General features: G+C 31.5%; 1 protein-coding gene across 1 annotated transcript in view; it reads right to left on the reverse strand.

The window, feature by feature from the left end:
- Positions 1-1,273: 1,273 nt before the first annotated feature.
- LOC121126449 (protein amalgam) overlaps positions 1,274-26,657 on the reverse strand; it is a 301,872-nt gene continuing 276,488 nt past the window's right edge. The window contains exons 5-7 of the mRNA XM_040721780.2: positions 22,568-22,695; positions 1,945-2,143; positions 1,274-1,877 (exon numbers count right to left, since the gene is read on the reverse strand). Coding sequence (XP_040577714.1) covers positions 1,687-1,877; positions 1,945-2,143; positions 22,568-22,695 — 518 coding nt within the window. The 3' untranslated portion in view covers positions 1,274-1,686. The remainder of the gene's footprint in view (positions 1,878-1,944; positions 2,144-22,567; positions 22,696-26,657) is intronic.

Consider the following 26,657-nt stretch of genomic DNA (forward strand, 5'->3'; position numbering starts at 1 on the left):
AATGGACCACTTGGTATATCTATGAACTGCGTTGGATAGTTTATTGTTAGTTAGTAATAAATGAAGAGTAGTAAAAATAAATTCATTGCATATCATGCCCGTTCAGAAACGTTTCGTACGGTCCTAGATATTATGACCAAACATGTTATCCAATTTTTGTTCATATGTTTAGTTTGTGTTTTTTCCTGATATTTTTACTATTTTAAGTTGCATAATTAGATATATATATAAAAATAATTTAAATAAAATTATTATATTTTCCCTACTTTAGGCTATTTTAAATGTAGAAATAGTCATCTTTATAACTGTAATTCATTCTCTCACTCCCAAAATCATATAATAGGCAGCTTTTATTAATATTGGTCTTAATTCAGTTGTACCATATCTCGCTTTCGCCTTCTCCTTGCGCGCAAAGATAAATCCCATCTTTAGTAATAAATGATAATGTTCTAATATTAACAAGATTGGAATAAACAGAGGAAAACTCATTTTGAACAAATGAATTCAAGCCAAAAAAAAAGGAGTTTCTCTTTGAGCAGATAATTCAAAACGATTTTTTTTTTCAATCATCTAAATTCTCAAATATCTGTGATTATAGTAATTCAGGACTATTTTTTTTGGATGAATTCTCCTTCTCTTTGAATTTGGAATCCGGATTTGATCCTAGGAGAATCGTATTTTTTTAAATAGACTTTTTTGTTAAATTATACATTGAATATTTTTCAATATGATATTCCTCATCACTGTGTATTATGATTAAATTATAAGGTTCTCAAGAAGACTGTCGTTTTTCTTAATTTTGTAGCCTAAAAATGGAATGAGAACAAGTTCAGAAAAAGATACAAAATAATTCAAATAAATGAGATAAAAAATAAGATGAGTCTGGGTTTTTAGGCTCATAGACAAATTCGATTATTGTCTTCAATTTATTTCTACAAATTTTTCCCCCGTCAATAAATTCCTTGTGTTATTCATCGTTTCGATATAATATTTCAAGTAAAATGTAGTTATATCCGGATCATATTAGATTTCGGTCCGAACTTAGTTTAAAGTGCTTATTAAATTCGAGGCAAATATCTGTCTAATTTTAGTTTTGGATCTATATCCGAATGTGTAGGTACCGTAAATATAACCGACTATTTAAGTCTAAAGGTCCACCGATTATGGATTCCTACTATCTTTTTTGTGGAAACATTCCAATTAGTCTTGGTTCCCTATCCCTTTTGAAATAAGTTGATGAACTCCTTTCAAAAATAAATATAAGGCAAAACTATTTAATATATATGTTCGTTTTTATTAGTTTATTTATAGATCAATAATAGCAGTAACAATTTTAACTATTTTTTGTAGAAACTTAAATAAATAAATGAAAAATATCCAATCATCTGTCAGTATTAATTTTTGACAAAAAAATTTTTTTTTATTTGTTAATAGATATTTTTATGTATATTTTTTGAAACAAATAAATTATGAAAGACATTTTCAAAGAACCATAAAATGAATTAAAAAAAAATAATAAAAAACTTTATCCTTTTTGGTGGAGAAATAACTATTAAATTATACATCTTTTTTGATTTAAAAAAAAGAACAAAAAAAAAAAACAATCCTTGACAGAATGTATGTTATGTTATAAATTCCCACAGCAATATATGGAAGATTTGAGGATTAATTGGAATCATCCATAGTTCAGGACTCCATCTGGAGGATTAAGGATACCATAATTATCAGAATAAGTAAAGGATATCTTGGTTGATGAGGGAAGGAGCCAGATGTACCACCATCAGGCTTCTGTTGCTGAACTGGAGCCGCAATTTTATTTGAGGGTTCGTTGGACAACTCACCGGGTGGGGAGCGTGAAGAGGACTGATTCCCTTCCCCTGTTGTTGAAAGATCAATTGATAATTAGCTAATCCTGTATACAGAATACAATCATAAGAGACTTACCATTTGCAACTGCAAGAACTGTTCCGTTTAGAACATGAACGTGGACAGTTTTGATAGGAGATGAGGCAGGCTCACATTTATAGGTTCCTGCATGGGAATGTTCGATTTTACGTATGATGAGTCGTGAGTAGAAACGCCCTTTGGAATCACGGGGTAGATAGGGTATTTTGGATGTCTCTGAGCCGTCGAATAAAAGGATCTACAAATATAAAATACTCTTTAAGTCAAAGTACATTGATTAATGAACAAACAAGCCTACAATAGAATGAAATACATTTCTAGGCACAACAATAGAAAAATATATGTACTTATCATATTGAGAACAGACATCATTCAAATGGCTACCAAATGGTAGAATAAATTTTAATGCAGGCTTATTCAAAAGAAGGGGAAAAGTTGATAACATTTTATTTCAGGAAAGTTTTTAAAGTATGACAAATAATGATTTTTTTTTAATGGTATACATATAACCCAATAGTTTATCCCATAATAGACCAAAAAATGGTACTCAACAATGCAACGTGGATTATACACAATTTTTATTTATTTTATGAATTAGGGATTTGTTCTACTGGGAGGTCATTGATATCTGCACACTCACGAATTCAATAATTAATTAAGGTTCAGTCATTGAAATTATATCATATTTCGAAATATTAAAGCATATACAATTAATTACAAAACACAAAAAAAAAAAAAAAAAAAATGAGCTCTCTCGCTTACGTACAAGTCGAGAAAAGGATGCTTGAACGTGATAGACAATTTTCAATTCGCTCACTCGAAGCAGCTTGTCGTCTCCAAGACCACTGTTTACACCGTAAGAAAGTCCAAAACGTTGGAGAGGAAGAAGTGATCTCTAAAATAGGACAAACTGAATCTGGAAAAGTGAAATAAAATAACCAAGACCGTTCTCCTCGAGAGCATGGGGCCAATGCAAGATGTCTCGGGATTTCTCAACCGACTATCCAGAGATCTATCAAAAAAGTAGGTGGAAAGAGCCTTGTGTGGTTGGAGAGGGTATTTTTGACACGAGGAATGAAAGAAACCCAATTCCTCTGTCGCAAGACTCTTTTTAAAGAGGTTTTGAGTGCTTTTGAACTTTTTTTGACACTTTTGGCCTCTTATAGCCCTGATGCTATCTCCCCAGATTACACCTTTTGAGTGCATGTCGAGTGGAATACAGGCAGGAGGCAGGGTTCGTCACCCAAAGACTGAGGCCCTCAAATCAACTTTCAGACAGCACTGGCTACAGTAAATTAACTTCACAAAACCTCGAATAAAAGTGATTCATTTTACAAATTCATCCTATAAAAGGCATTATCGAGATAAAAAATATATTGAACATAATTCAAATTAAAGTTTTAAGAGCATAATGAAAAGTATTGGCAATAAAAATTAGATTCAAAGGACTTAGAAGCATTTTTATAAATTTTTGGATGTAGAATATCCCAGTTCATTAACAAATAACAAAGTTAAAAGGTTCAACCTTTTTTTTGATATTAAATACTTTAATTGAGTTTAATAAATACTTATTTGACTATTTTTCCCCTTTACAAATTAACTTGTTTGCATACAAACAAGCATATTTGTCTCATTTTATATTTGCACGTCCATTAATTGACAAGCACTATTTTAGGCATACTTAGTTTTGCATGGTTATATGTAACTTGAGTGAGTAATTGTTATCAAATTAAACTTCAAATGAACATATATAAAATATAGAACTATTTAATTAATAAAATCCATTAATCGCTTTGTCACTCAGTTGTACAATAATTTTTCCATTACACTACTATTTTTCACTAAATCTCGATACAATTTCAAAAATAAGGAAAATATGTATCAATCTATTTATTCGTGGAAGTATCTGGTGTTGTTCAGACTTATTGCACCAAGCAATATATCTTTTATAAAAAGTTTGTTCGATCCTTTTCCTTGCTTGCATTACGGCCAAGAAAAGGATATTTTCTTTTATTTTTATATAAACGTAGACAAAGAAACAATGATGCCAGAGAAGAAGCTTCAGGTTTTTTCTGAGGCCGTTTTGAAATGTCAAAATAAACTCACAGAAAAGAGAAACAATCTAGCGAAGGTCATCATTCCCTCAATGAGATGTTGTCACGCAAAGAGAATCGATAGAGAGCCGAGAAGGACGCAAAGAAATACTTCAACAAGGAGGCAGATGAGACCATGTATGCAAGGTTCTTCAACACTTCTGACTTTGTCAAATTATCAATGGAATCTTTATTTGTTGTCATGTTATATATCGAAATTTGTGTTGTTTGTTCAAATCGGTTAAATACAATACGTGGAGTACTTAGTTGTAAGTAATAAAGGATTATACATCTTAATGCAAGACGGAAATACTTCAAATAATGTTAAAAAAAAATACTGTCTTTGTAATTTTGAATAATTTTTTTTTTAAATGTGAAACTAAATATATTTTTAATTTTCTTTCAATAAATATATAAGTTTAAACTTTGGAAAATTTGTTTATAAATTTTTTCATACACTTGAAGTTTTTCACATTAACTATATAATGAATGTGGGTAACCAAGGTGTTAAAAAAACTTTGTGTCATACGAAAAAGAAAAAACTCCTCTAGTATTTGTTAAAAACACGACATATTTTTGAAGTTGCAATAAAACTTTACCAAAATTACAAAATACAACCTATCATTTCTCCCTAAGTTTATTTTTTATTAATTATAAAATGATGAAGTTGCAAAAGTTGACTTTCATCTATCTACAAAAAAATCTATCCCTTTCTAAAAAAAAAAAAAAAGCTTTCTAATGATAAAAAGTTTATTGAGACATACTAAAAAAACATATATTCATTCGTCTTTTTCATAATTTTTAAACGTTCTATTTTCAATAAATATACAATTTTGCTGTCAATCTATAATAGAGAAACTTTCTTTGTAAGAAATTAATTCAGCAAGGAAATTTGCAAAAATGAATATTTGGCAAGAAATCAAGAGTAATAATTTGGGCAATAATCTTCAAAATAATATATTGACATTTCCTCCTCTTAAAATATAAATGTCAAATTATTTTATAAATAATTTCACAAATAAGGACTTTTTTGGTTAACTGAATAAGTAAAAAAAAAAAAAAAAAATAATAATTAAAAGTAGCTTTAAACCATTATCATTCCTCATAATTAACTGAGTTGGGATTTTAAGTCCAGAACAAGTTTACACCTCAATATCTTGCCAATCCGTAAATTTATGTTCTATAAAACTCTGTTCATCAGAATGAGTTTAAAAAACTGTATAAGAATTCTACAAAATCTTTGAGATGTCCTCCATAGTCGGTCACCGTCCGGGCACTATTATATGATTTCGTGCCGGTTGTCCACCTAAGGGCGCCAATGACACCTTTGACTTTTTGAGAGCTTCTATTCAAGAGGAAGTGTCCAATATCTACAAGGAGTTCCTCTTCAACCCCTGTGACATGTTGAAAGATGTGATTGAATCTGAAGGTAGTTGGCTTGAGTGATGGACTTCAATATAAACCACTACATATAAGTGTGAAATACTTAATTAAATTTGGGAAATAAATTATTACATATAAAACCCTCACACTGTATAATAATTGAGCAAATTTTGGATTGTTTGAAAGGATAGCGAAGTTATTGAACTGAGTAAAAAATAAACCCCCAAAATAAAATGTTGTTTATTAACTTTTTTATAAATATTACATCTATTTTGTTATCGTACATATCATTTAAAATGCTAAAAATACTTGTAAATATATAAAATAGCGAGAAAACATAAGTCCTTAGTATAAAATGATTCTAAAAACATTAATTTGATGTTTTAAAAAGATATAATTAGTTATTTCTATAGTAAAAACATTGAATTCTAATGCTTCTTAAAAAGGTCAATAAATATCCAATCCTTAAGATGGTGGAGGAATAAATCTGTATGAACATTGAGACGATACTGAGTCCTCAGATTGGCTCATTCTAACATCTTTATGGTATAAAGATCGATGTAAGATTGAGTGGCTCATCTCCAAAGTACAAATCATGATATACGCAGTAAAGCAAAATAACCAAGAGCTACTTTCGTGGATCCATGATTACGTCTCTTAGGGAATTATTATCCCCAACTCTCTCTTCATCCATGATAAATATTTGTGTAAATGTAGAGTGTTTATTAATAATTATTTATAAAAACTACCTCATGATTCTTTCTTCATGATATGATTTAATAATCAGATCTATGGATTTGGCAGTTTTTGCTTTTTGTTTTTATCGTTGACCTATTTTAATTAAGCATGAAAGCACGGTGTTATCTCGCTAACACAAAAATACCCTGTCAGCCGTCGATTCCTTCTTCTCCCTTGATACGTCATGACTATTTCATAATGTATTATTTTTGATAAGTAAACGAAGAAATAAGTTATATTATACACTTATGCTCTGTTTCCAAAAGGACAGGATTACAATTTCTTGTAGATCTTGGATTGGCCATTGTATTATTTCAATGAACAAAGTATGGCTATCATACAAAATTACTAACGTATAAATTCAATTTTAATAAAATATTACTAAGCAATATTCTGACATAGTATCGAATAAAATACTATATAGATTTGAATCATTCATTTTAAAAATGATGAAGACATAATACGACAGTGACAGTCTAGGATTACGTAAGAGATCAATAGTAGTGAGTGCGATTAACTTATTTGGAAAACTACCAGATAATTTGGGCCCTTTTTTCTGTTGTTTTTTTTTGGAGGGGGGGTTGCATGATACAATAAACGTAACGGCGTGCAAGGTTATTTTTTATTTTATTTTTCACGACGTGATAAAATTTTTTCATTTGTTTCATAAATCTAAAAGAAAAAAAATAGTATGATAAAGCTTTCGTTTTTAATGCATATTTGGAGAATTATAATTTAAACTTATTAGTTGTTTATGGTGTTGCGTGTATTTTACATATAACTTAATGGCTACAATATTGTAATTTTGTTGAACAGTTAACTAAATTCACAAAATCTTGATTAAAAATTAAGAACTATACAAATAAATCCTCATCAACTGGTTTTAGGGTAATACTGAAAAGTATGGATGATGTACATTGAAACAAATATGAAGCATTTTTATTAGTCTCTTGTTGTATAATATCCTAATTAATTATCGGAAGGTTAAAAAGGTCTGTTAAAGTATCCTTTACCCTTCATAATTTCCCGCAATCTACCCAGCGGTACATTTAAACCTGAACACTTTCAATTTCAAACTTCAAAAAGAGATAATTTATGAAAGAACATTAAAATTTCAACAAAATAATTATCATAAATAGATGTGTGTCTCAGTTCTCTTAATTATTAATGTAGCCGACTTTAGTGGTAGTGATGGCTTCCAGGCAGTGGTGAAAGGCCTAGCACACGATGCAGAATTAGTCCTCCGTCATGGAGTTCCAATGCTGGCTGACAGGTACTTTGGGCCATCGGTGATCTTATGGACTTGAGAGGATTAAACTGGGAGGTTTTGTTTTACTCCTCCGGATCTAGTTTGCCCGTTTTGTCAAACACTTTCTTCCTCTTCAACTTTTTGGACTTGTTGACGGCGTAGAAGGTAGACCTAGGGACACACAACTGCTTAAAGTGCGCGAATGGAAATTTGTAGTTCACGTTCAAGTGTCATTTTCTTGACTTGTACGTAATTTATAAAATTCAAGTTTGTTTTGCTTACCGAGAAAAGCTTTCCAACTACCTGAACAGGAAATTATCTAGACCAAAGTGATTTGAGAAGATTCATCTTTGTTACTATTGAATTGAATAGATGAAAAGAATTCCCGCGTCGTGACTTAAATAAAGAGTTACTCAATAATATGTCATACCTTGTTCTGAATGATATATTGGAGGAAGGAAAAAAAAGGGAGCAAGGATTCTAATAGAGAGGAAAAAAAAACACACCTTCAAAAAAGATGTTTACCTACTAGTCTGTTTTCATTTTGACGCACTGTATGGGCAATATTGTTTTTTTATCATTTTTAAAATAACATCATCATATTTCCAATTTATTCTAACTATCTACCCATATTTTCCTATGAATTTTCAATAATGTAATATTTACGATCTTGAACTGAATAAATCACCCTAAAAAGAAAGAATTTTTTTTTTGTTCTGTAACTAATTCTGTATGTTTTAATATATAGAAATATAAATTAGTTTCAATCACTCAAGCTAAATTAACTATTGAATATGTCAGTGATCATATTTCAATGGACCATCTGGTACATTAATGAACCAAAGTTTGGTTGTTTGATTGTCTGGGAGGGCTCATTTTTAAAAGAATGGCAAGTGTAGTTAAGGCTCAGTACGTCATTATAACAAAGAAACTTAAGACAGTGCATATATTTGGGGTTGTACTTTTTAGCGAGCTAGTTTTGTTGTTGGCAACTTACAAAATGTTATTTCATTTTCTCTAGCTGTTATCATTTTTATATTATTCCTCTGATGAGAATGTTTTAGTATTGCGTAACTAAGAGTTAGTGTTCTCATGGAAAACAAATATGAACACTTTGTGGATTGTTAAGGAGCTATCGTCTTTATTAATTTAGGAAAGTGAGTCTGTTCTTCGATGACTAATAACTCAGGGCAATTTTGTTTAAAATATAGACAAAAATAATATTTTTTTTCTATTTGGGAGAAATTTGTCTGTCTGTTAGTCAGCAATGCTCTTGTAAAAAACCATTGCTTAACATACTAATTAGTTTATTAAATTATAAGTGTTTTTATTCACTAGAATAGTTTGCCAATTATCTATTATTGTTGTCTAATTCAAATATTTATTCATCATGTAAAAATTGTTTAAGAAGAATTTATGATGACATAATTTAGCAAAGATTCTTCTATGAAAGGTTTTTACGTCAGTTTTGGACACTTCCTTAAAATTTAAGACGACACGTTAAAATTTTGGGACTTGTAAGTCCCTACTACAAATTGTGGAGTTTCTCTGACGTCCCAGATTACAGTCGTTAGTTTTTGTCATGCTGTAAAAATTGTTATTAATCTATGAAATAAAACGTCATTAAAAGACTTTATGTTCGATTGAAAAATATACAACACTTGTATTTTTAACTTTTAGAATTATAACAGTAATTAAAGACTTATTTTAAAATATATTCTTACATTGGATTTTTATTTAAAAATAAATTTACAGATTTTGTTTATTCGCAAGTATTAAACACATCATTGTGCCATCACAGAGTTATTTTAATAAAAATGGACTCATGAAAATCATTGTCCTAATCGCCATCATAAGCAGATCGAGATAGTAACGCTCCTACGAACAGGATTGTCCCAGAAGGCCAACGAGGTGTAGACTCGGGCTTCTTGCATGGATGACATTGTAAATCGTTGTCCTCGCTAATTTTGTGTTCTACATTTTTTTATAAATGACTCTTCATCTCTCAAAATTTGCATAAAAGAGTTGAGTAAATATTAACAGTTGGCCTGGTATATTCCTATTTTTCGAAATGATTTATTGGGGCTACTACCATGGCCTCCAAAATACATATAAAGGCGCCGCAGCATTCATTGATGAATGCTTCGGACATGGCAGCCCACTTCGTCTTGACGGAGGCCTTGAGGTTATCCAAATTTCGGTTAAGGTAGAACAGGCTTTTTTTTCGACTATGCCCCAAATTGTATTTATCATGTCTGAAAAGATGCAAACTGTTGCCCCATTATGGTTTTACCAAGTCAATAGTTTATGGCTTCCCTTCACCCAATTGACCTTGGTTGCTGTTGAAAACAGTTACCCATGTCCTCGTTCATAATAAATCTACCCCAAATCCTTTACTCACCTCCTCACAGTATAATCACTGACAATGAGAGCCTTGGTATGCTACCTGATTGGCTTCGTCAGACTTCTTGTGATCACAGTGTCCACGTCCTCCATGATCCTCGTTTTCCAGAGTGTTCCGCTGCACAGACACCTTTCAACGCTCTCACCTGAAGCTACCATTCTCAAAATCTAGTAAACAAGACCCTTGGATCCCCTACGATCTTCATAATCTCATCAACACTCACTTGGGCATGGAGCAAATCAGACATCATTTACCTTTTCACCATCATTTTACAATTTGTAAGGTTTTTTGTGTTTAATAACTGAAATAGTCCCTACATTCAAATCCGCTACCCATTATTTTAATATATATTCCACCTAAAGTAATCCAGATAGATTTAAAATCAAGTCCACGTTTTACCTCGTATACTGAGTATTAAAGACGTTATTTTAATCAATGATAACGACATTCGTATTATATCACATTTCACAAATTTGAAAGTAACTGGCAACCCAGAAAGAAACCAGTGATCTATGTTCATATAAAAATGCATAACCATAAAATTCAACAGCATTTGGGTGATTGATGTATGACTTATTATTTGCATTTAATTGTAGAATATATAAATATGAGGGAAATAATATTAGAGGGATAAAAATATTATGAAATACTATTAATATATGTTTTTTAATTAAGAGGGTCTCAATTTATTTCTCAGTATAAAATAACTATATTAATAGAACAAAGTTTACGTCTCTTTTTTTCTGAAGGACTCATTGCTAACAAAGATGTGTTGTTTAACTCATGGTCAGTACATAATTTAAAAAAAAAGAAAATGAGTACATACAGGGTAGAGCAGTAAAACGAGGAATTGAGAGATAGATTTAAAAAACATTAATAATTTTATATTTTCAATAATAGGCAAAAAATTATGTTAGCAGAACTTGTAGACAGGGTCTTCGGAAAAACTTTTTTCATTCAATATGGCTACCTTCATTATCAATCACAGCCTTTACACGTTGCCTTAAGACCATAAAGGAGTTGATGACAAACTCCTCTGACAAATTGCCCCATGCAGCCATTATGGAGGACTTCAGTGAGTCCACATTTGGGGGCAAGTTCCTATTTGTTTCCTTATCCAAAGTTCCCCATATGGAATAGTCAAGTGGGCTCAAATCTGGGGTCATATCTCGTTGGACCAGAATAAGGCAATGTTATCTGCACATAACTTTTGACACATTGCATACCTGTGAGACGGGGCACCGTCTTTAGTCAACACGTAGCTACCCTCCGGGTAGTTGATCTACAGTGATGACAAGATGGGGTAATAAGCACCTAATATTAGGCCTTCTGTCCGATTTTCTGAGGTATCTTTTTTCCATCAGAGGCCACAACGCCAAGGACAATTGTTTGTGCCAATATTATAGTGTGGTTAACCCCTTGGACATCTTCTTTTGCTTCCGCGAGCCAGTGCATTACAAGTGTACTAGCTTTGTGGTTATTAGTGCTAGATAATATTTTCAAATGTTGAGGAATGTCAGAAATAATATACTCATTTGAAAAGGAAAAATGGTTGTGTTCGGCGTGTAAAAATTAATTTGTACAATGTGCTCAATTCTCTTCTTTAATAATTATATATTATTTAAAAAAAAGTATATATATATAGGGTTGACTTGCATTGGAAATGCCCATAAATTTTCTTGGCAATGAACTTTTTTTGGGTGAAAAAATCACAACTTGTACTATTCTTGGCCAATGGAGGCTGACCTGATGACACTAGGGATTAAAGAGGATATTCCCTCTCATACTGTTAAAATGGAATTTATGGAAGGTTGCTTTTAATATAAATGATGAAATCCGGATTAATAAAAAAAAGGCTTAAAATGAGGTAATTTACCTTCACTAAGTTACGAACAAAAGTGTAAATAATGACCAAAAACTTTAAAAAAAAAACAATAAAAAAAAATATTTGTAGTGCTCAAGACAAAACTAAGGTTGTGTTATTTATAATACTTCTGATCAATCATCCAGAATATTTATTTTTAAGTTATTTGAATTGTCCAATATGTTATATAAAAACCAAATCTCAAGAAAATGGGTTAATTACATTTATTACAAAATAAAAATAAACATTTTAGAAAAACAAATTAGTTCCCAAATACCTCTTTAGTTATAAAAGTACACTAAAATCTTTACAAACAATAAAAAAATAAAATGTACAAATAACAACATCAATGAAAAATATAACATACCCAAAAAGACGGAAATCGAAAAATGGGCACTTAGGATTAGCTTATTTTTACGGCTATGAAGACCTGAAAATGAGTTTTAAAATTGCAATTAACTATATAGAGTCCTTTGGAAAATACTGATGAACATCAATCCCTATATTGAACGTCGATGTATTGTCCCAAAGGATTTTCAAATCTACTGCCATATATCTTGAAGCTGCCGCAATAAGTTCCTGCTATCCCTTGGTTCCTTCAAATTCAACTTTTAAGTAACAAACCCCTCAGAGTGAATGAAAATGCACTTATTTATAAGAGTATCTACTTAACCCATCACTGTTTGTCGACAATGTATCCGTATTTTCATTATAAAGGACAACGAACAAAGTCCTACCTGTGCAAATGTTCTATGTTCATTGTGAAATAACTGCTGCAGGCTGTATATTGGACCCAATATGTCCTTTTAAACCCTAAATACATTAATTTTTCACTCTTTGATTGTGACCTTCAGTTGTTTCTTCTTAACCCTTTGTTTTGAACTGGGATTTCCTGTACCCCAAATTGTATGAAAATGCTTCAAATCTGTTTAAAATAGACTCTATAGCTGTAGCTTTTTATTATACTCCTGAAACATCCTTCAAAATAAATCCAACTTAAATGGCTTTGGCTATTTTTAATCAAGGTTTGGTAAATTTACTTAATTTATTCACTTTTTAGTCGTTCTTTTGCTTTGTCTATTTTCCTTTTTTCAAACTTAATCTAATTAAAATTAACAAGTGCATTTTATGTGCCAAGAACTTGTTAAAAATAAATTGTTTTATCGAAGTTCTTATTCAGAATTAAATTATAATTAATTATTATAAAATAATGACAGATTATATTTTGTCAATGCCCCATTCAAATATTGATAAAATTAATTAGTGTTATTTTGAGTCTGTGTATCTCAAAATAAAATTAGTTTAATATTTGGCTAAAAGTTTAACCCCAGTTTAATAGCTATGTTTATAAGAATGCTCCATAACGGAAGGTTAATTTGAATTTACAACAAACTCATACCACTTAGCCCATTCTCTCTTGGTGATAATGTATGGTTTCACAAAAGATTTTTAAATTAAAATCTTTCATATGTATGGATAATTAATTCAGGAAAAACCCATATTAATACCTTACTGTATTACCTTAAATATAGAATTTAAATTCTAGAAAACAATATCTTGTTTATAGAAATGGACAATAATTAATAAAAGAATACAAATGTAATCAAGTCTGTATTATAAGAACAATCATTCTATATATTTTGGGTGTTGATGGACAAAACTATTTAAATAGGAACAGTGGGTTGAAATTTCCAAATTCTGGGGATCCTGTCGGGGTTTTACGAAAAATTTCCCAGACAAACAAATTATTGGATAAGTTAGCCAACAAAATATGGAGTGCGTCAATATAAAACATATATCGAACAAAAATCACAAAATCACGGAAGCCATCACTGTTTGTTGAAAATATTCCTATATTTTAAGTTTAATGGACAAATGGATATGGCATATAATGAATTTCACTAAAAGTTTTGCCGATGGGAGGAAATTCACTGCCCAATTTCAAGTGGCTACATGTACCATAATCTATATATTAAACGAGAATGTCTTTGTTTGTTTCTGTTATGTGTGTCTCGGGGAATCAAGGCCAAACCACAGAATGGATTTTGCTGAAATTTTCATGTAAGTTCTTAAGCCTCAAGAAACGGTGCCGGTAACATTTTTGTTTTCCTTCAAGGCCATGGTGACCTTGAAATAGCTTTTTCTAAATACGAACTTTATCAAAAACCAATACAATTTAATAAAAATCCGAACATAAAGAACACATAAATGTTAAAATTATCTTTGTACGGATTTAAAATAAGAAGATTTTAATATTTTGAGAGATTAAGACAATGGATTTTGACAATAATATGAAAGATGAGTGAACGACATTACAACTTGAATATTTTTTGTTCTCTAGACATAGAATAAAGTGTGGAAACTGCAAAAATATATGCAACGAGAATAATTCCTCATATTTTACGGTCCCAATGTTTGTTCTACATTAAGCAGAGGAGTTCTTAATTAATTTTAATTTCTTAATGACCCGGCAAAAACGGACAAATCAACTCTAGTATTCAATTATTGTTACAGTGACTGCGCCACGGTGTTCAATTTAGTTGCCATGCTTTTGCTATATGGCTAGTTTTTGCTTTTACTTAAGAAGTTTGTTGTATGGAACTTCCCAGAAATAAGTTAATTACTTATAAAGAAGGCTAAAACATTCGGCATTATTAACTTCAAGTACTACTTTAAATCTTTATAATGATAGAGCCTTTGAAACAAACGACCAAGCGACCATTATTTGTACACATTCATAAAAGTATACATTCAACATTTCCTTTTACAGTACAGAGTTGATCTTATCGAGTTGCTCACTTATTATTTTTTCAATTTTACAAGAGTAAAATTTAAACTAGAGTTTTGTAAGAACGTTTATTTATTGGGGACAACTTTCAATCAATGTGTGAGTCCTCCTTTCTATTGATTAATTCAATACGAGGACCATAGTAGACCTTGACTGTGTAGTCAGACTCGAACTTGGTCCATTCCTTCTTGATGGAAGCCTCTACAGACGGAACACTTCATTGTGGAGTAGCACACATCCTCTCCACCTGGGGATCAAGATAGAGTATCCCAAGGAGTTGTGTCTGGAGAGGAAAAATACCATATGCTGAGGTCCTAAAAGTCTGAAAAGTTATCTCTCAGGAAAGCATTGGTCTTAACGATGTAGTGACACAAAGTTCAGTATGGAGTGGACACAAAGTTACCACCAAGGTTTTATCTGGCCCACGTAACACTTTCTAAACAAGAAGTTAAATGTAAGTATCTGCTTTAAGCTGCTCCTTCCCTTTTACAAAAATGGGAGGCAGACTCCACAACGCTCAAGAACATTGTTACGGATAGATTTATTGTTCTGAAGATATTTCTCCCCGAAGCTGAGATATTGTTGAGACATTGTTTGGATGTTTGGTTGTGATGAAGTGGCTGTTCTGCTGATTCACAGTGGCATCAAGAGGAAATATTTTATCATCGGAAAAGGGTCATACTTTTCCTGAATTTATGGCTGGCCTTGAAAAAAATTTGGAATATGTTTTGCTCTTTCCAACCGAGACGGTTGGAAAGAGCAAAACATATTCCAAATTTTTCATCTATTCAAAGTTAAGATATCTTCTATTGTCCTCCGTGTTTTATTACCAATATCATTCCGGATTGAAAATAATAAAAGGTATACCGCTAGATAAGATCTATAATTTATAGCAAATATTGTCATTAGGTGTTCAAGTTATTTATCCATGCTTTAGCTGAATGTCCATTTTTGCTTTCACTTTGCTGTATGGAACTTAAAGGGACATATAAACACCTTGCAAAATCATATCTCAGCTATAATTAATTTTGTCTTCCCAAAAATAAGTTAATTCATTTGAAAAAGGCTCCAGTAATTGGCTTACTAACTATGAGTCCTACGTTGAATCTTTCTAATTATAAAAATATAAAAGAACACCTCAAAACAAGAGCTACTTTTTTTCGTTTAGATTCATAAAAGTAAACAACATACAAACTTTTTTTTCCATTTTAAAAATTTTGTTTACGAATTAAAATTATTTTTCTTTTTTAATGTGAGTACACAAAAAAAAAATATGAAACACTTCAAAACATGGCCCAACATCATTTAAAACATAGTATATACTCTAAAATGTATGAATAATAAAGAACTTTTTTCATTTGTAAGTATAAAAAAACACCTTTATGTTTTTTGTTGCTTTTTTTCTAGGTATTACTTAGATGTTTGATACAAATGGGAAAAATTTATAAATAAAAACAAATACAAAATTTAGCATATTTGTATTACAAGGGAAAATATTGTGCTCACAAATATTCTCATGAATTACCACTACTTATAGTTACTTTTAACTGAGTATATGGTTATGTAAAAACTTTTCTCATGAATAAACATAATTAATAGAAAATCATTCCCCTTTTCCATTACTACAGTTATTTGCCTATTATCAGCCCCAGCAAAATTGGGTTTCAATGTTGATATGAAACGACGTAGAAGCTAAGTTTAAGTTCATTACAATATAAATTTTCTAATAATAAATTTAAAGTCCACAAATACAAATTTTGCAATGAAGGGTAGTCCATTGAAATTTGAACACTTATTTATTCAATAATTAATGAAGGATGAGAGAATGGAATTAATTAATATTTTGATAAATTAAAGGATACACATTCAGTTAGAAACAAAACAAACTACAAGCTCTCTAGCTTAGGTACTAGTTAAGAAAATGACACTTGAACGTGATTGACGAACTTCCATTTGCACACTCCAAGCAATTGGGCATCTCAAGGACCACCGTCTACACCGTAAGAAAGTCCAAAACGTTGGACAGGAAGAAGGGTTGTGTAAAAAATGCCAAACTTAAACTGGAGGAGTTAAAGAAACAAAACCTGGCTAATCCTGTCAAGTCCATGAGGGTCCATGTAAGATATCTCAGGTCTTCAAACCAGACTGTCTATAGAGCTATCCAAAAAGGGGGTGGAAAGAGACATGTGAGGTTGGAGAGGCCACTTTTCACACCATCAATGAAAGAAACCCATCTTCACCGTTGCAGGACACTTTTAAATGAGTCGTTTGAGTTAGTTCTTTTAAATGAGTCATTTGGCACTTTTGGCCCCTCTTCAGCCATGATGGCAGCCCCCTCTACTACACGTTTTGGGTGTATGTCGAGGGGAAGATCCATAATGTCTTCATCCAAACACTGATGCCCTCAAAGCGACTATCAGCAATATGAGATTATTAATTTTTTTTTAAATTAACCTTTTCAAAACAGGAGGCTAGACTTTTTTTGTCTCAAAGATATAAGTATGACTCTATCTTGGAATACGAAGCAAGTACTGGGACGCCATGGCATCCGCTGCGGGTGTCAGGGCTTCTGCCGACGCCTGGAAGCCATCATTACCGCTAAGGGCGGCTACATTAATGAATAAGAAAGCTCCGACAAATATATATTTATATTTTAATTTTGTTGAAATTCTATTGTTAATTAATAAGTTATATTTTATTGAAATTTAGAATTCAAAGTGTTCAGATTTTAATGGACCACTCGGTAGTGTAGAAACCTTATTCTAAAATAATTTTTCTTAAAACAAGGACCAATTGATGTGAGTGTTGTATTGGTCAATATTTAGGACTGAGGACTTCAGTCCCGTCCAATTTAGTTGTACAACTTATAAATTTTGGTCCTATCTAAATTCACTCGCCTCTATTTCTTTTAAAAAAAATTAGTTCAATTAATGGGAGTCCTGAGGACAGTTCTCATGGACTCAAATAACTTTTCTACAATGTGGTACCGAAATTGATGCCTAACTTTTTCAGGTATATTGTTAACAAATAAACACAAACACAAACAAACCCAGGCGAGAACATAAACTTGGTTAAAAATATTTTTTCTGCAATAGCCCATTTAACTACTCAGAATTTGAAACGTAGTTTTTTTTTAAAGTAAATAAAGGTGTGGTACATACTTGAGTTTCTAAATATAGGAGTCTAAATTAAAATATATCAACTCACAAAAAATTATGAGTCAACTTCAAATATACGTCTTTGTTTTTGATAGGTTCAATACACTATAAGGTACAAACTATGTTTTATAGGAGTTTTGTTAGAAAAGGAATACAACATTAACTTTTCATTTGTATTGTCGGCTTATTGTCATCTGAAGAGTTAATATAAATAGTCAACAAATTATAGACCTTCGATTAATTCAGTCTTCTTTGTTAATTTTACAACGAAAGTTATAAGAAGCAATTTCTTAATATAAAATTTTGGTTTTTGTGGCCAACAGACAATTATAAATTTGACTTATATATTGCAAATGAAGGAAAATTTCCTCGTAAATGTAACTGTCACATAAGGTTCTTACTCTATATTTGAAGTACCATAGCTCAATCTAACCTTTGAGCTTAATATCATATCTCAAAGACTACTTAACAAGAAGATTGCAACGTTAATTGCCGCCAGATTGTCCCCAAAGCAGTTATTGCGGGCAAATATTGATATCCAAACCAAGGAGATCTCTGGGGAGTCTGTATTTGTCTTTCAACAGGACGGAGCCCCCATACCGCCGATATTGTCCATAAATTGTTTGGGATGCAGTTGTAAATTCTGGAAAAATAACTATTGGTCTCTCCAATCACCAAATCTAAATCCCCTGGATTAGTGTACCTTGTGGCAAGTAGAGTTCTAGCCTTTCAAAATCAACACCCAAATGGCGAGGCCCTAAATGATTATGTCAATGAACAGTGAGCTACCATGTCATATGTCAACATCAAAAGCACCGGTAGCAAAATCTTTCATCACCTGAAAATCGTTATTCTGTCTACAGTGGCCATATTCAAGATTAACTATTCTTAATATCATTATGATAAGTAAAATTGTTTTGGTCTTTAAATAAATACAAAATTATACATAATTTAAACTCGTTTTTGTACGACCCAGTAGAGAGTGATTTGTGATGTTCAAGTTTTTTATGCTTTGAACTAAATGTCAAACTCTTCAATTTCCTTTATTATTTAAAACTCTTATATTTAAGTGCAAATATTTGACAAAGTTTTATGCAAAATTTGAGTGATTTTTTAATGGGCATATTTGTTGATCCTTCCTACTAATCGTACCTTTACCTCTCACTTTTTTTTAGCCATTGTTCTATATCGATTAAGAATTTGAAACTTTATTTTGACGAATATATATATTTTCATTACTAAATCATCAAAATCCCTCTTCTCAGCAATTCCTAATAATTTCCTTTGACTAATGATATAAATGTTTTTACAATTAATGAAGAAAGTTTTAGGAATACTAGACTGTTTCAATATGAAGTCTTAATAAAATTTAAATCGGAGGACACCATGTTATCGATATTTAGCTTAGAAATTGAGAATTGTGAAATAATGAAAACCACATTATTGCGTTATTGAATAAATCGTATGTACCTCCGCAAAACTAAGTTCTTTTTATTTTTTTTCTGTAATTTTATCCAATGTCCAACTACAATGTATAATTTAACAAACAAATAAAACAAAACAATTATCAAAACAACAACAAGACAAGTATCACTGACATAAATTCAGGTGTAAGCACTTTATTGCTTAAGGTGATTAACAAATACAATTGGTTCCCCATCATCAACCTTAATGCTGTCTATAGGTGTAATCTAAAAGTTGATTTCTCAAAAGTTTCCACAGTCCCACGTCCTGATTCCCTAATACCATTAAATGTATAGTGAAATGATATTTTAAGCTATCTATACTTCTCATAAATTTTTTCCTTCTTGCAAATCAACAAAAACTTTTTTATCAAAAAAAAAGAGGTTCCTTCCCCAAGCTGATCTGTTACCCTTTTCCATTGGCCCAAACAGGAAAGTTCACGCTTTCTCCTCCAGACCAAATTTGAATAAAATTTTAGACACCAACTTCCAAAATATTTTTGTCTTGTGGCATGAAGTAACCTTATGTAATTGGGTATCAATTTCTCCACATTCAAAGGTACATAGCTGGTCTAATAGGGATTTCCCTGTAAACTGTTGCAAGCTAGTGTTCTGCTAATTTGCAAATTTATACACGCGATATTCTTTATGCTCTTTAATGAGGAAAAAATTGAATCCGCGAAGAAAGTTGTTGCTATATAGGATTACAACAAACCTTACTTATTGATTTTGATCAAACATGCCAATAAGATTATATTTGGTCAGAGTAAAGGACCATTAAATTTAAAGAGGTCAATGTAACATATAACTTAGGAAATTGATAATGGACCATTCCTTTAGAACAAATTGAGATAGATAACTCAATTTAATTTTAGGTGGATTTTAGCCTCTACAGAGTACACATTTTAGTTAATTTTTGTTTTGTTAGTAATTAAGAATACGGCAAAAGTTATGGACCGATTTTGATCAAACTTAGTACAAAGGTTATATATAGTCACAGTAAGAAGTCATACAGTTTTAAGAGATTAATGTAGCAAAAAATGAATAATGTACCCTATCTGTAGAACAAATTGAGTACATATTCTAGTTTTTTGTTTGTTTGTTTGTTAATGAACAAGATTATAGACAAAATTACAAATCTATTTTGGTAAAACATGATACGAATATTATATATACACATATTAAGAGCCCTGAGCTCAACAATGCTTACTGCTGTTCTCATCAAAATTTGGATTTGCTCTAAGGGACTATTTAAGTACGCCATGAACACTGCCCACATCGCCAAGGCCTACCAATCCGTTTGCCATTGTGTTGAAGATGTTATTGCTTGTGAAAGAGAACATACAAAACCTCGCTTTTCATCATTTATTCATGTAAGTTTTGAGTCCCCACTTTAAAGTTATACATCACAAAAATCTATAAATTTCAGCTCTGAATATAAGCTTAACAAATGCATTTGCAAACAGTACAATATAAACCCATATATACATATTTATCCAAAATATTAGTGATGAGTTTCAGTCTGAATTTCATGAACTCTATAAGACCTTTTTATCATTTTTAGTAGACTAAATCAATTCAGACTTTTAAAGAAGTTCCGTTTTGATCAGTCTCATTTAAAATTTCGTCTAGACCGATCTTATACAATTATTATTGATAACGTCATTCGTGTTTCAAAATTATGAACAATGACCTACATTAACGTCACATGAAGATAAATTTGCTGTTAAAATCATATTTTTACAACTCAAAGATCAGGATGATGGGAAAGAAAATCGGCCTAATTATTGCAAACGACACAAATGGGTCAACCACATTCTGACCAAAAATCCGCTCACAATTTGTAAGCAATCCAATTTCGGTTTAAGGGTTGATATCGCAGACTGGACCGTAATATTGGTTCAAAACGGTTTAAAAAAATCGCTTAATACATAACTTTTAAAAAGAAGGACCAAACCTCAACTAAAGATCCATATTTTCTTGGATCCCTGATTGGCTCAGATCTTTTGACCTAAATACTCAGGTAAATTTAGTATAACTGTGCTTTCAGATCCCGATCCACAATCAAAATTATACGGATACTTGACGCTAATTTTATGAGCATATTAAGCTGAAATTTAGATCTAAATAAAATAGGATCAGGATTAAAGTTACATTTTCAATGATTAATGATGCAGAAAAAAACAATGAGCTAATGTTCCTACTATTAAAACATAATTTTTATTATACTAATATTTTATATCCAGCAAATCTTTCCTCCGAGAAAAATCAGAAACACGTCCAAAATCGCTTGGTATTTGAGCAATTCTTCCAATTTTAAAAGAATGATTGAAAATAGTTGATAATTATTCACAGATTAATAAAAACTCATTCGTATCCAACCAATCAATTTTATAAATACTTACGATAAAGACGAAACTTTGAAAGATGACAACCAAATAGTGTACATTTATGTGTTTATGAGCAAGGTATCTTACCTTACCAACACAAAAGTGTACAGTGTATTTTATTGACAGCTATTTGCTTTCTTCCCTAATCAGTGTTCTGAACGTCGATTGGTTGAATTATAATAACTTCCTTTTATACTGTGAGCAATTCTTAGCCATCATTAATAACTGTTCATTTGATTTTTGAAAAAAAATTATGTTTCTTTTTAGAGGTACAGGTTGCATGACTCAATAAATATTCGGGCATGCTTATGTTTATGTAGATGCCCCTCTAATAACTAATTAAGGTAAATAGACCTACTACGTTCGATAAATATAAAATATATTTTCATAACTAGGATGAAGTATAAATCAATATTATAAGCTTTTTAATAATATAAAAATACTCAGAACTTTTTTTTTAACCCTTGAAAGTTTGTGTACCCGATCCAGTTCAGTTTTCATACCATACCCAAGTACTTCAAATCTCGGTTCAAAACCCGTCCTATCTCTAATATCATCTAGTAATGTGAGGGTTTTATTTACGGCTGAAGACTGCAGTACCGTTTTTTCAGTGTATATTCGGTCACCTAAACTTAAAAAGTTAGGTCTTCGATGACTTTGCTTCAATATATTTCATAAATTAGTTCTTGTACTGACAGTCCGAAGGACTGAAAGTCTTAAGGGCCGGTCCTGAGGACTGATAGCCCTGGTTCAAAGACAGGAGAAGACCAAATAAATAAAGACTGACGAAGATATAGTCTTCACACTATTATACATCCTTATTACTTTGTATTATTTATGAGTTAGGCTAAATTAATGGACAATCCAATAGTAACTAACGTAGGGTATCCCTTCCTTCTCCTCCCATGTTAAATTAGTGAGTAATTAATCATTAAGGCAGCATACAAAAACGCTATACTAAATAATAAAATCTTTATAACATATGTTGATTTTTGCATTATTCCAAATAACAATACAGATTAATAAATGGAAGCAACATTTTCTATGAGGCATCAAAGAAGAACATGTTGTTGATTCGTTTTTTCTTAACCTTCATTAAAAGAATATAAATATGTTGAATATTGAGCGTTACCTTTGCATTGTGACTCCAAAAAATATACTTTGGAGAGCGGGATCCTGCAGATACGACACATGTTACGTTGAGTGTTGAGCCACGATCCACGTATATATCGTCTCCTCCAATGATCCGAGTCACGGGCTCTGTAATTAGATGGAGATACAATTTAGTAGGTTTATATGCTATGTGGATAAGAATGGCTAAAATAAATACAAGTACTCGACAGTTAATGATTGGCCAAGACTCCCTAAATCCTGATTGATCATGACTCTCTATACGCTGTTTTCCTGTCGATGTTACACATTTGTAATGTATAAGTTCATCATTTTGGTTTGTTAAAAAAATGACCAAAAGAAGTAGGGTATCTTTTATAGTTGCAGCCCAAAATTATTGTATTATGTTGCAATAAATTTTTCATTACTATAATTTTTTTAAAGAGGGACCACTTAAGGATAAAATAATCACTTAAGTGTATCTGTGATCATGAAGGACGGAAAATAACAATAAGGTTTTGTTTAGGAGTTCAAAGTTCAAGCACTTTTTTTTATTTTTTTCAGAGTGAATATTGATTTATTCAGTCCAAGATCGTAATTATTACATCATTGAAAATTTCACCCAAAATGGGAGTACAAAGAATAAATTAGAAGTAACAGAGCAGTATTTTAAAAATTAATAAAAAACAATATTGTACATGCGTCAACATAAAATCAGGTAAGCATCTTTTTTTGATGCTGTGTTTGCTCTTTTCTCTATAGATCTTCACTCATTATTTTCCTTTTCTCCAATGTATCATTATGTATGAACTATGCATACACAACATAAATGACGTAGTATCGATCAACGTGACGTCATGAAGCGGGAATCTTGTTTACATAAATTAATACAATAGTAACGAAGAAGAGCCATTTCGAATCTCTAAGAACTCCCTGGTCCGTCATTAACCTTCATACGACTCAGGGAGAACCGTCCTGCCTAAAAGAATTTATCCAGCCCCATATGTATGTAGGAATTGCAAGAACTGGCCGCTTAAAGACATGCAAACCCTTGATTATAACTGCTTCTCCTTTAAAGCGGTTTTTAAAACTGGGAGAAGACATTACCAGCCACTCATCTAAGGAGATTGGATCCTCATACACTTTTTACAGCACCCCATAGGCCAAAGGTTCAATGTAGGAGACTCTTGGACAATGATAAAATAGATGTGTCGAGGTTTCGATTGCTGAACTGCTAAAGGAGCACATTATCTTCTCTTCATCCTCTTCAGATTTATAAGTGAAAATAGATGAGGTTGCCATTCGATAGGGGAAACATTTTTTTCTAGAAGACGCGAAGGGATTGTTAAAAAGTAACCTGGAGTTCATCAGAACCTCCTTTGCAGGTTCACTACCCAAGCGACGAAAGCGGTTTCTGACCTAGACGGACAGGGGAGACAGATGAAGCTAAGAAGCTATTCGGGATCCTTTTCTGAGGGTTTGAAGTTGATAAACCTTCAAGAGCAAAGTAAAACGGGATAGGCGGACCCAAAAACCTTGCAGAAGAAATCTTAACTTTGGTTTTGATCTTCCTAAGTTGAAGGAAATTCTGGGGTGAGATCTTTGGGGGGTCATTTTGCAATTGTCCAATTGTTGTTAGTCCACTTGATTGTGTGTTCAAGTAACAATGAGGTATTGTTTAGGAGTTCAAAGTTTAAGCTCTTGTTGAACATATCGTAGAATTAAGACTCATGTCCTTGATAGATACAAAGTAGGATTTGGGTTTATTTACTTTTATCTAACGACTGCTTCCAGCTGATTTAATAGAACCTAATGAAAGATAAAATACTCTCTTTTCAGACATTCTTCAAAATGCCAGGGTGACCACGATAATTTTCAGGCGTATTTTTTTAAATTACTTGCAAATCATAGTTATCACATACGTCGTAATTAGTCTCACATTTTACTTACAAACAAACTAACGGGTGCGTAGTATAAATATGTACACTTATAGAAGAGAGGAATACAAAAAAAACAGGAAGGAATTGATAATGAACCCCATCAGCTGAGAAGCTGTGTTTTTTGGACCACCCTCCAAAAAACTTAACATGATCGGTCGATGAATGGTTTCACAATGGGACTAAAGAATCGAAGGTGCATGTTTAATTTATGTAGAATACACACTGACAGAGATCCGATACTTGAATAAAGCAAGCAACCAGACTATTGGCAATGATCTTGGGATTGGTTGCAACTATTGGACTGGTTATGCCACTCATCCGGTTAAAACAGGGTAGAGGCTCAACTCTACTGACCACGTCGACATGTTGAGTAATAAGGTGATTCCCTGGATCAGGACCTGGATACTTCAACAGGATGGTGTACTCCAATGATTACACATACCGTTTTAGACACCCAAATTTCGGTTTAGCCCAATATAACTTTGCCTCCACATTTGCCAGATAACATACCGCTCTAAATTTCGGAGTAAGTTGGAGTGAGGAGCTGACAGACAAGGGTACCAATACTCTCAAGATTTTTGTTGAACTCCAATAACATTAGTAGAACTCGTCATAGATATTGGATGCGCATCAAAATCAATATCAAACAGTCTAGAGACTACATTGAGCATTATAAATGTGTTTAACACATTTGCCAACATCTTGAAAAGGTTAAGTTAACGTAGATCTTCCAGTTTCTGAAATAAAACACATTAAAATTCCAGATTCAAAGTGTTGAGTTTTTAATTATCCCCAAATACAATTTTTTTCATATACTCTTGTTAGATACGGTGTGTAATTTACGTATATTTATTTTCTCTTACGACTCTGTGCAGCTGATGTAATAAAACGTCGTGACAGCGCAGTTTCTTTTTCCAAATGTATTTCAATCTGTAGGTTTTTATTTTTTACATAACCAGAGATCATATTTTTTGCAATACAGAACTATTAAAATCACTTTTCCCTTACAAATTTGACATTCTCATTCCTAGTATCATTATTTATTTAAAAAAAAAAAAATATATACACAAACAAATAAATATTTTTTGTTTTTTGTATGTAAATAAAGAATCAAACCCATTTCAAATTTTTTTAAAAATTTGTCTAATTATATATTTATGATATTATAAATCATACGCAATATAGAATACAAATCTGTCATTTTATTTTCTTGTTATATACTCTCATAATTTTTTGATAAATTTAAAGTTTTGACAATTTATTATTAAAGCTTATTTTATGTACATGTTTTTTGTCAAGAAAATAAAAACAACCATCAAGGCATGCATTTTATTTATTTTTTTACTTATACAAACATCTGTGTCATTCCCCCCCCTTTCCTCCCAAAGATCAAAATTTACCGAGTGGAAACTAAAAATAATCACACTTTACAATTCAAAATTACAAGATTGTAATTTGAATCCTTCAGTTGTTTGATAATAATTAACATCTTTTTACAATTGAGCTTAGAACTAGTACTGAGAGTAAAAATCTTAAGTATCTGCACCAAAGCCACCCGAAGAAGAATATACATGACTTTTTCAATAAAGTTTTGTGCAATATACATAAAAAAGATCAAGGTATGAACATGTCATTCTGAAAGAACCAAAATCGAAAGCTATCAATCTTGTACGTGGCAGTATGAAAATAATGGTTCAAGCTTACAATGGTCACAGTCCTTTTTTGTCCCAACTCAGCAAATGAAAGTGAATAAATACAACGTACAATTTGTGTAACGCAGAGTGACAAAGTACAGACCACTTCATTAATAGATGCCCCACTCCTTCATTTGAGAAACATCATACAATGCAAAAATATGATAAATAACTCTGTATTTTAAAATTGATGAAATATGCAATGATGAAAAAGATTATTGAAAATCACTTTAACATCAAATAAGTTTAAGGAACTGTTGTAAAAACACATTTATCCCTTTTACTAGGGTCTTGTTAACAATACACATATATGTATTTATTTAAGTTAATTCTGAATATTCATAGAAATTGACTCATTTTTGTGAATTGTATATTTTTATCAAAAGAAACGTATGCAAAGCGTCAATTTTTTACTTTTTCACAAAAAGGGACTCTATTGTATCTTAATGTACATATATGGTAAACAGTATGAAACTAT

The sequence above is a fragment of the Lepeophtheirus salmonis genome, chromosome 11, assembly GCF_016086655.4.
Source record: "Lepeophtheirus salmonis chromosome 11, UVic_Lsal_1.4, whole genome shotgun sequence".
NCBI lineage: Eukaryota > Metazoa > Arthropoda > Copepoda > Siphonostomatoida > Caligidae > Lepeophtheirus > Lepeophtheirus salmonis.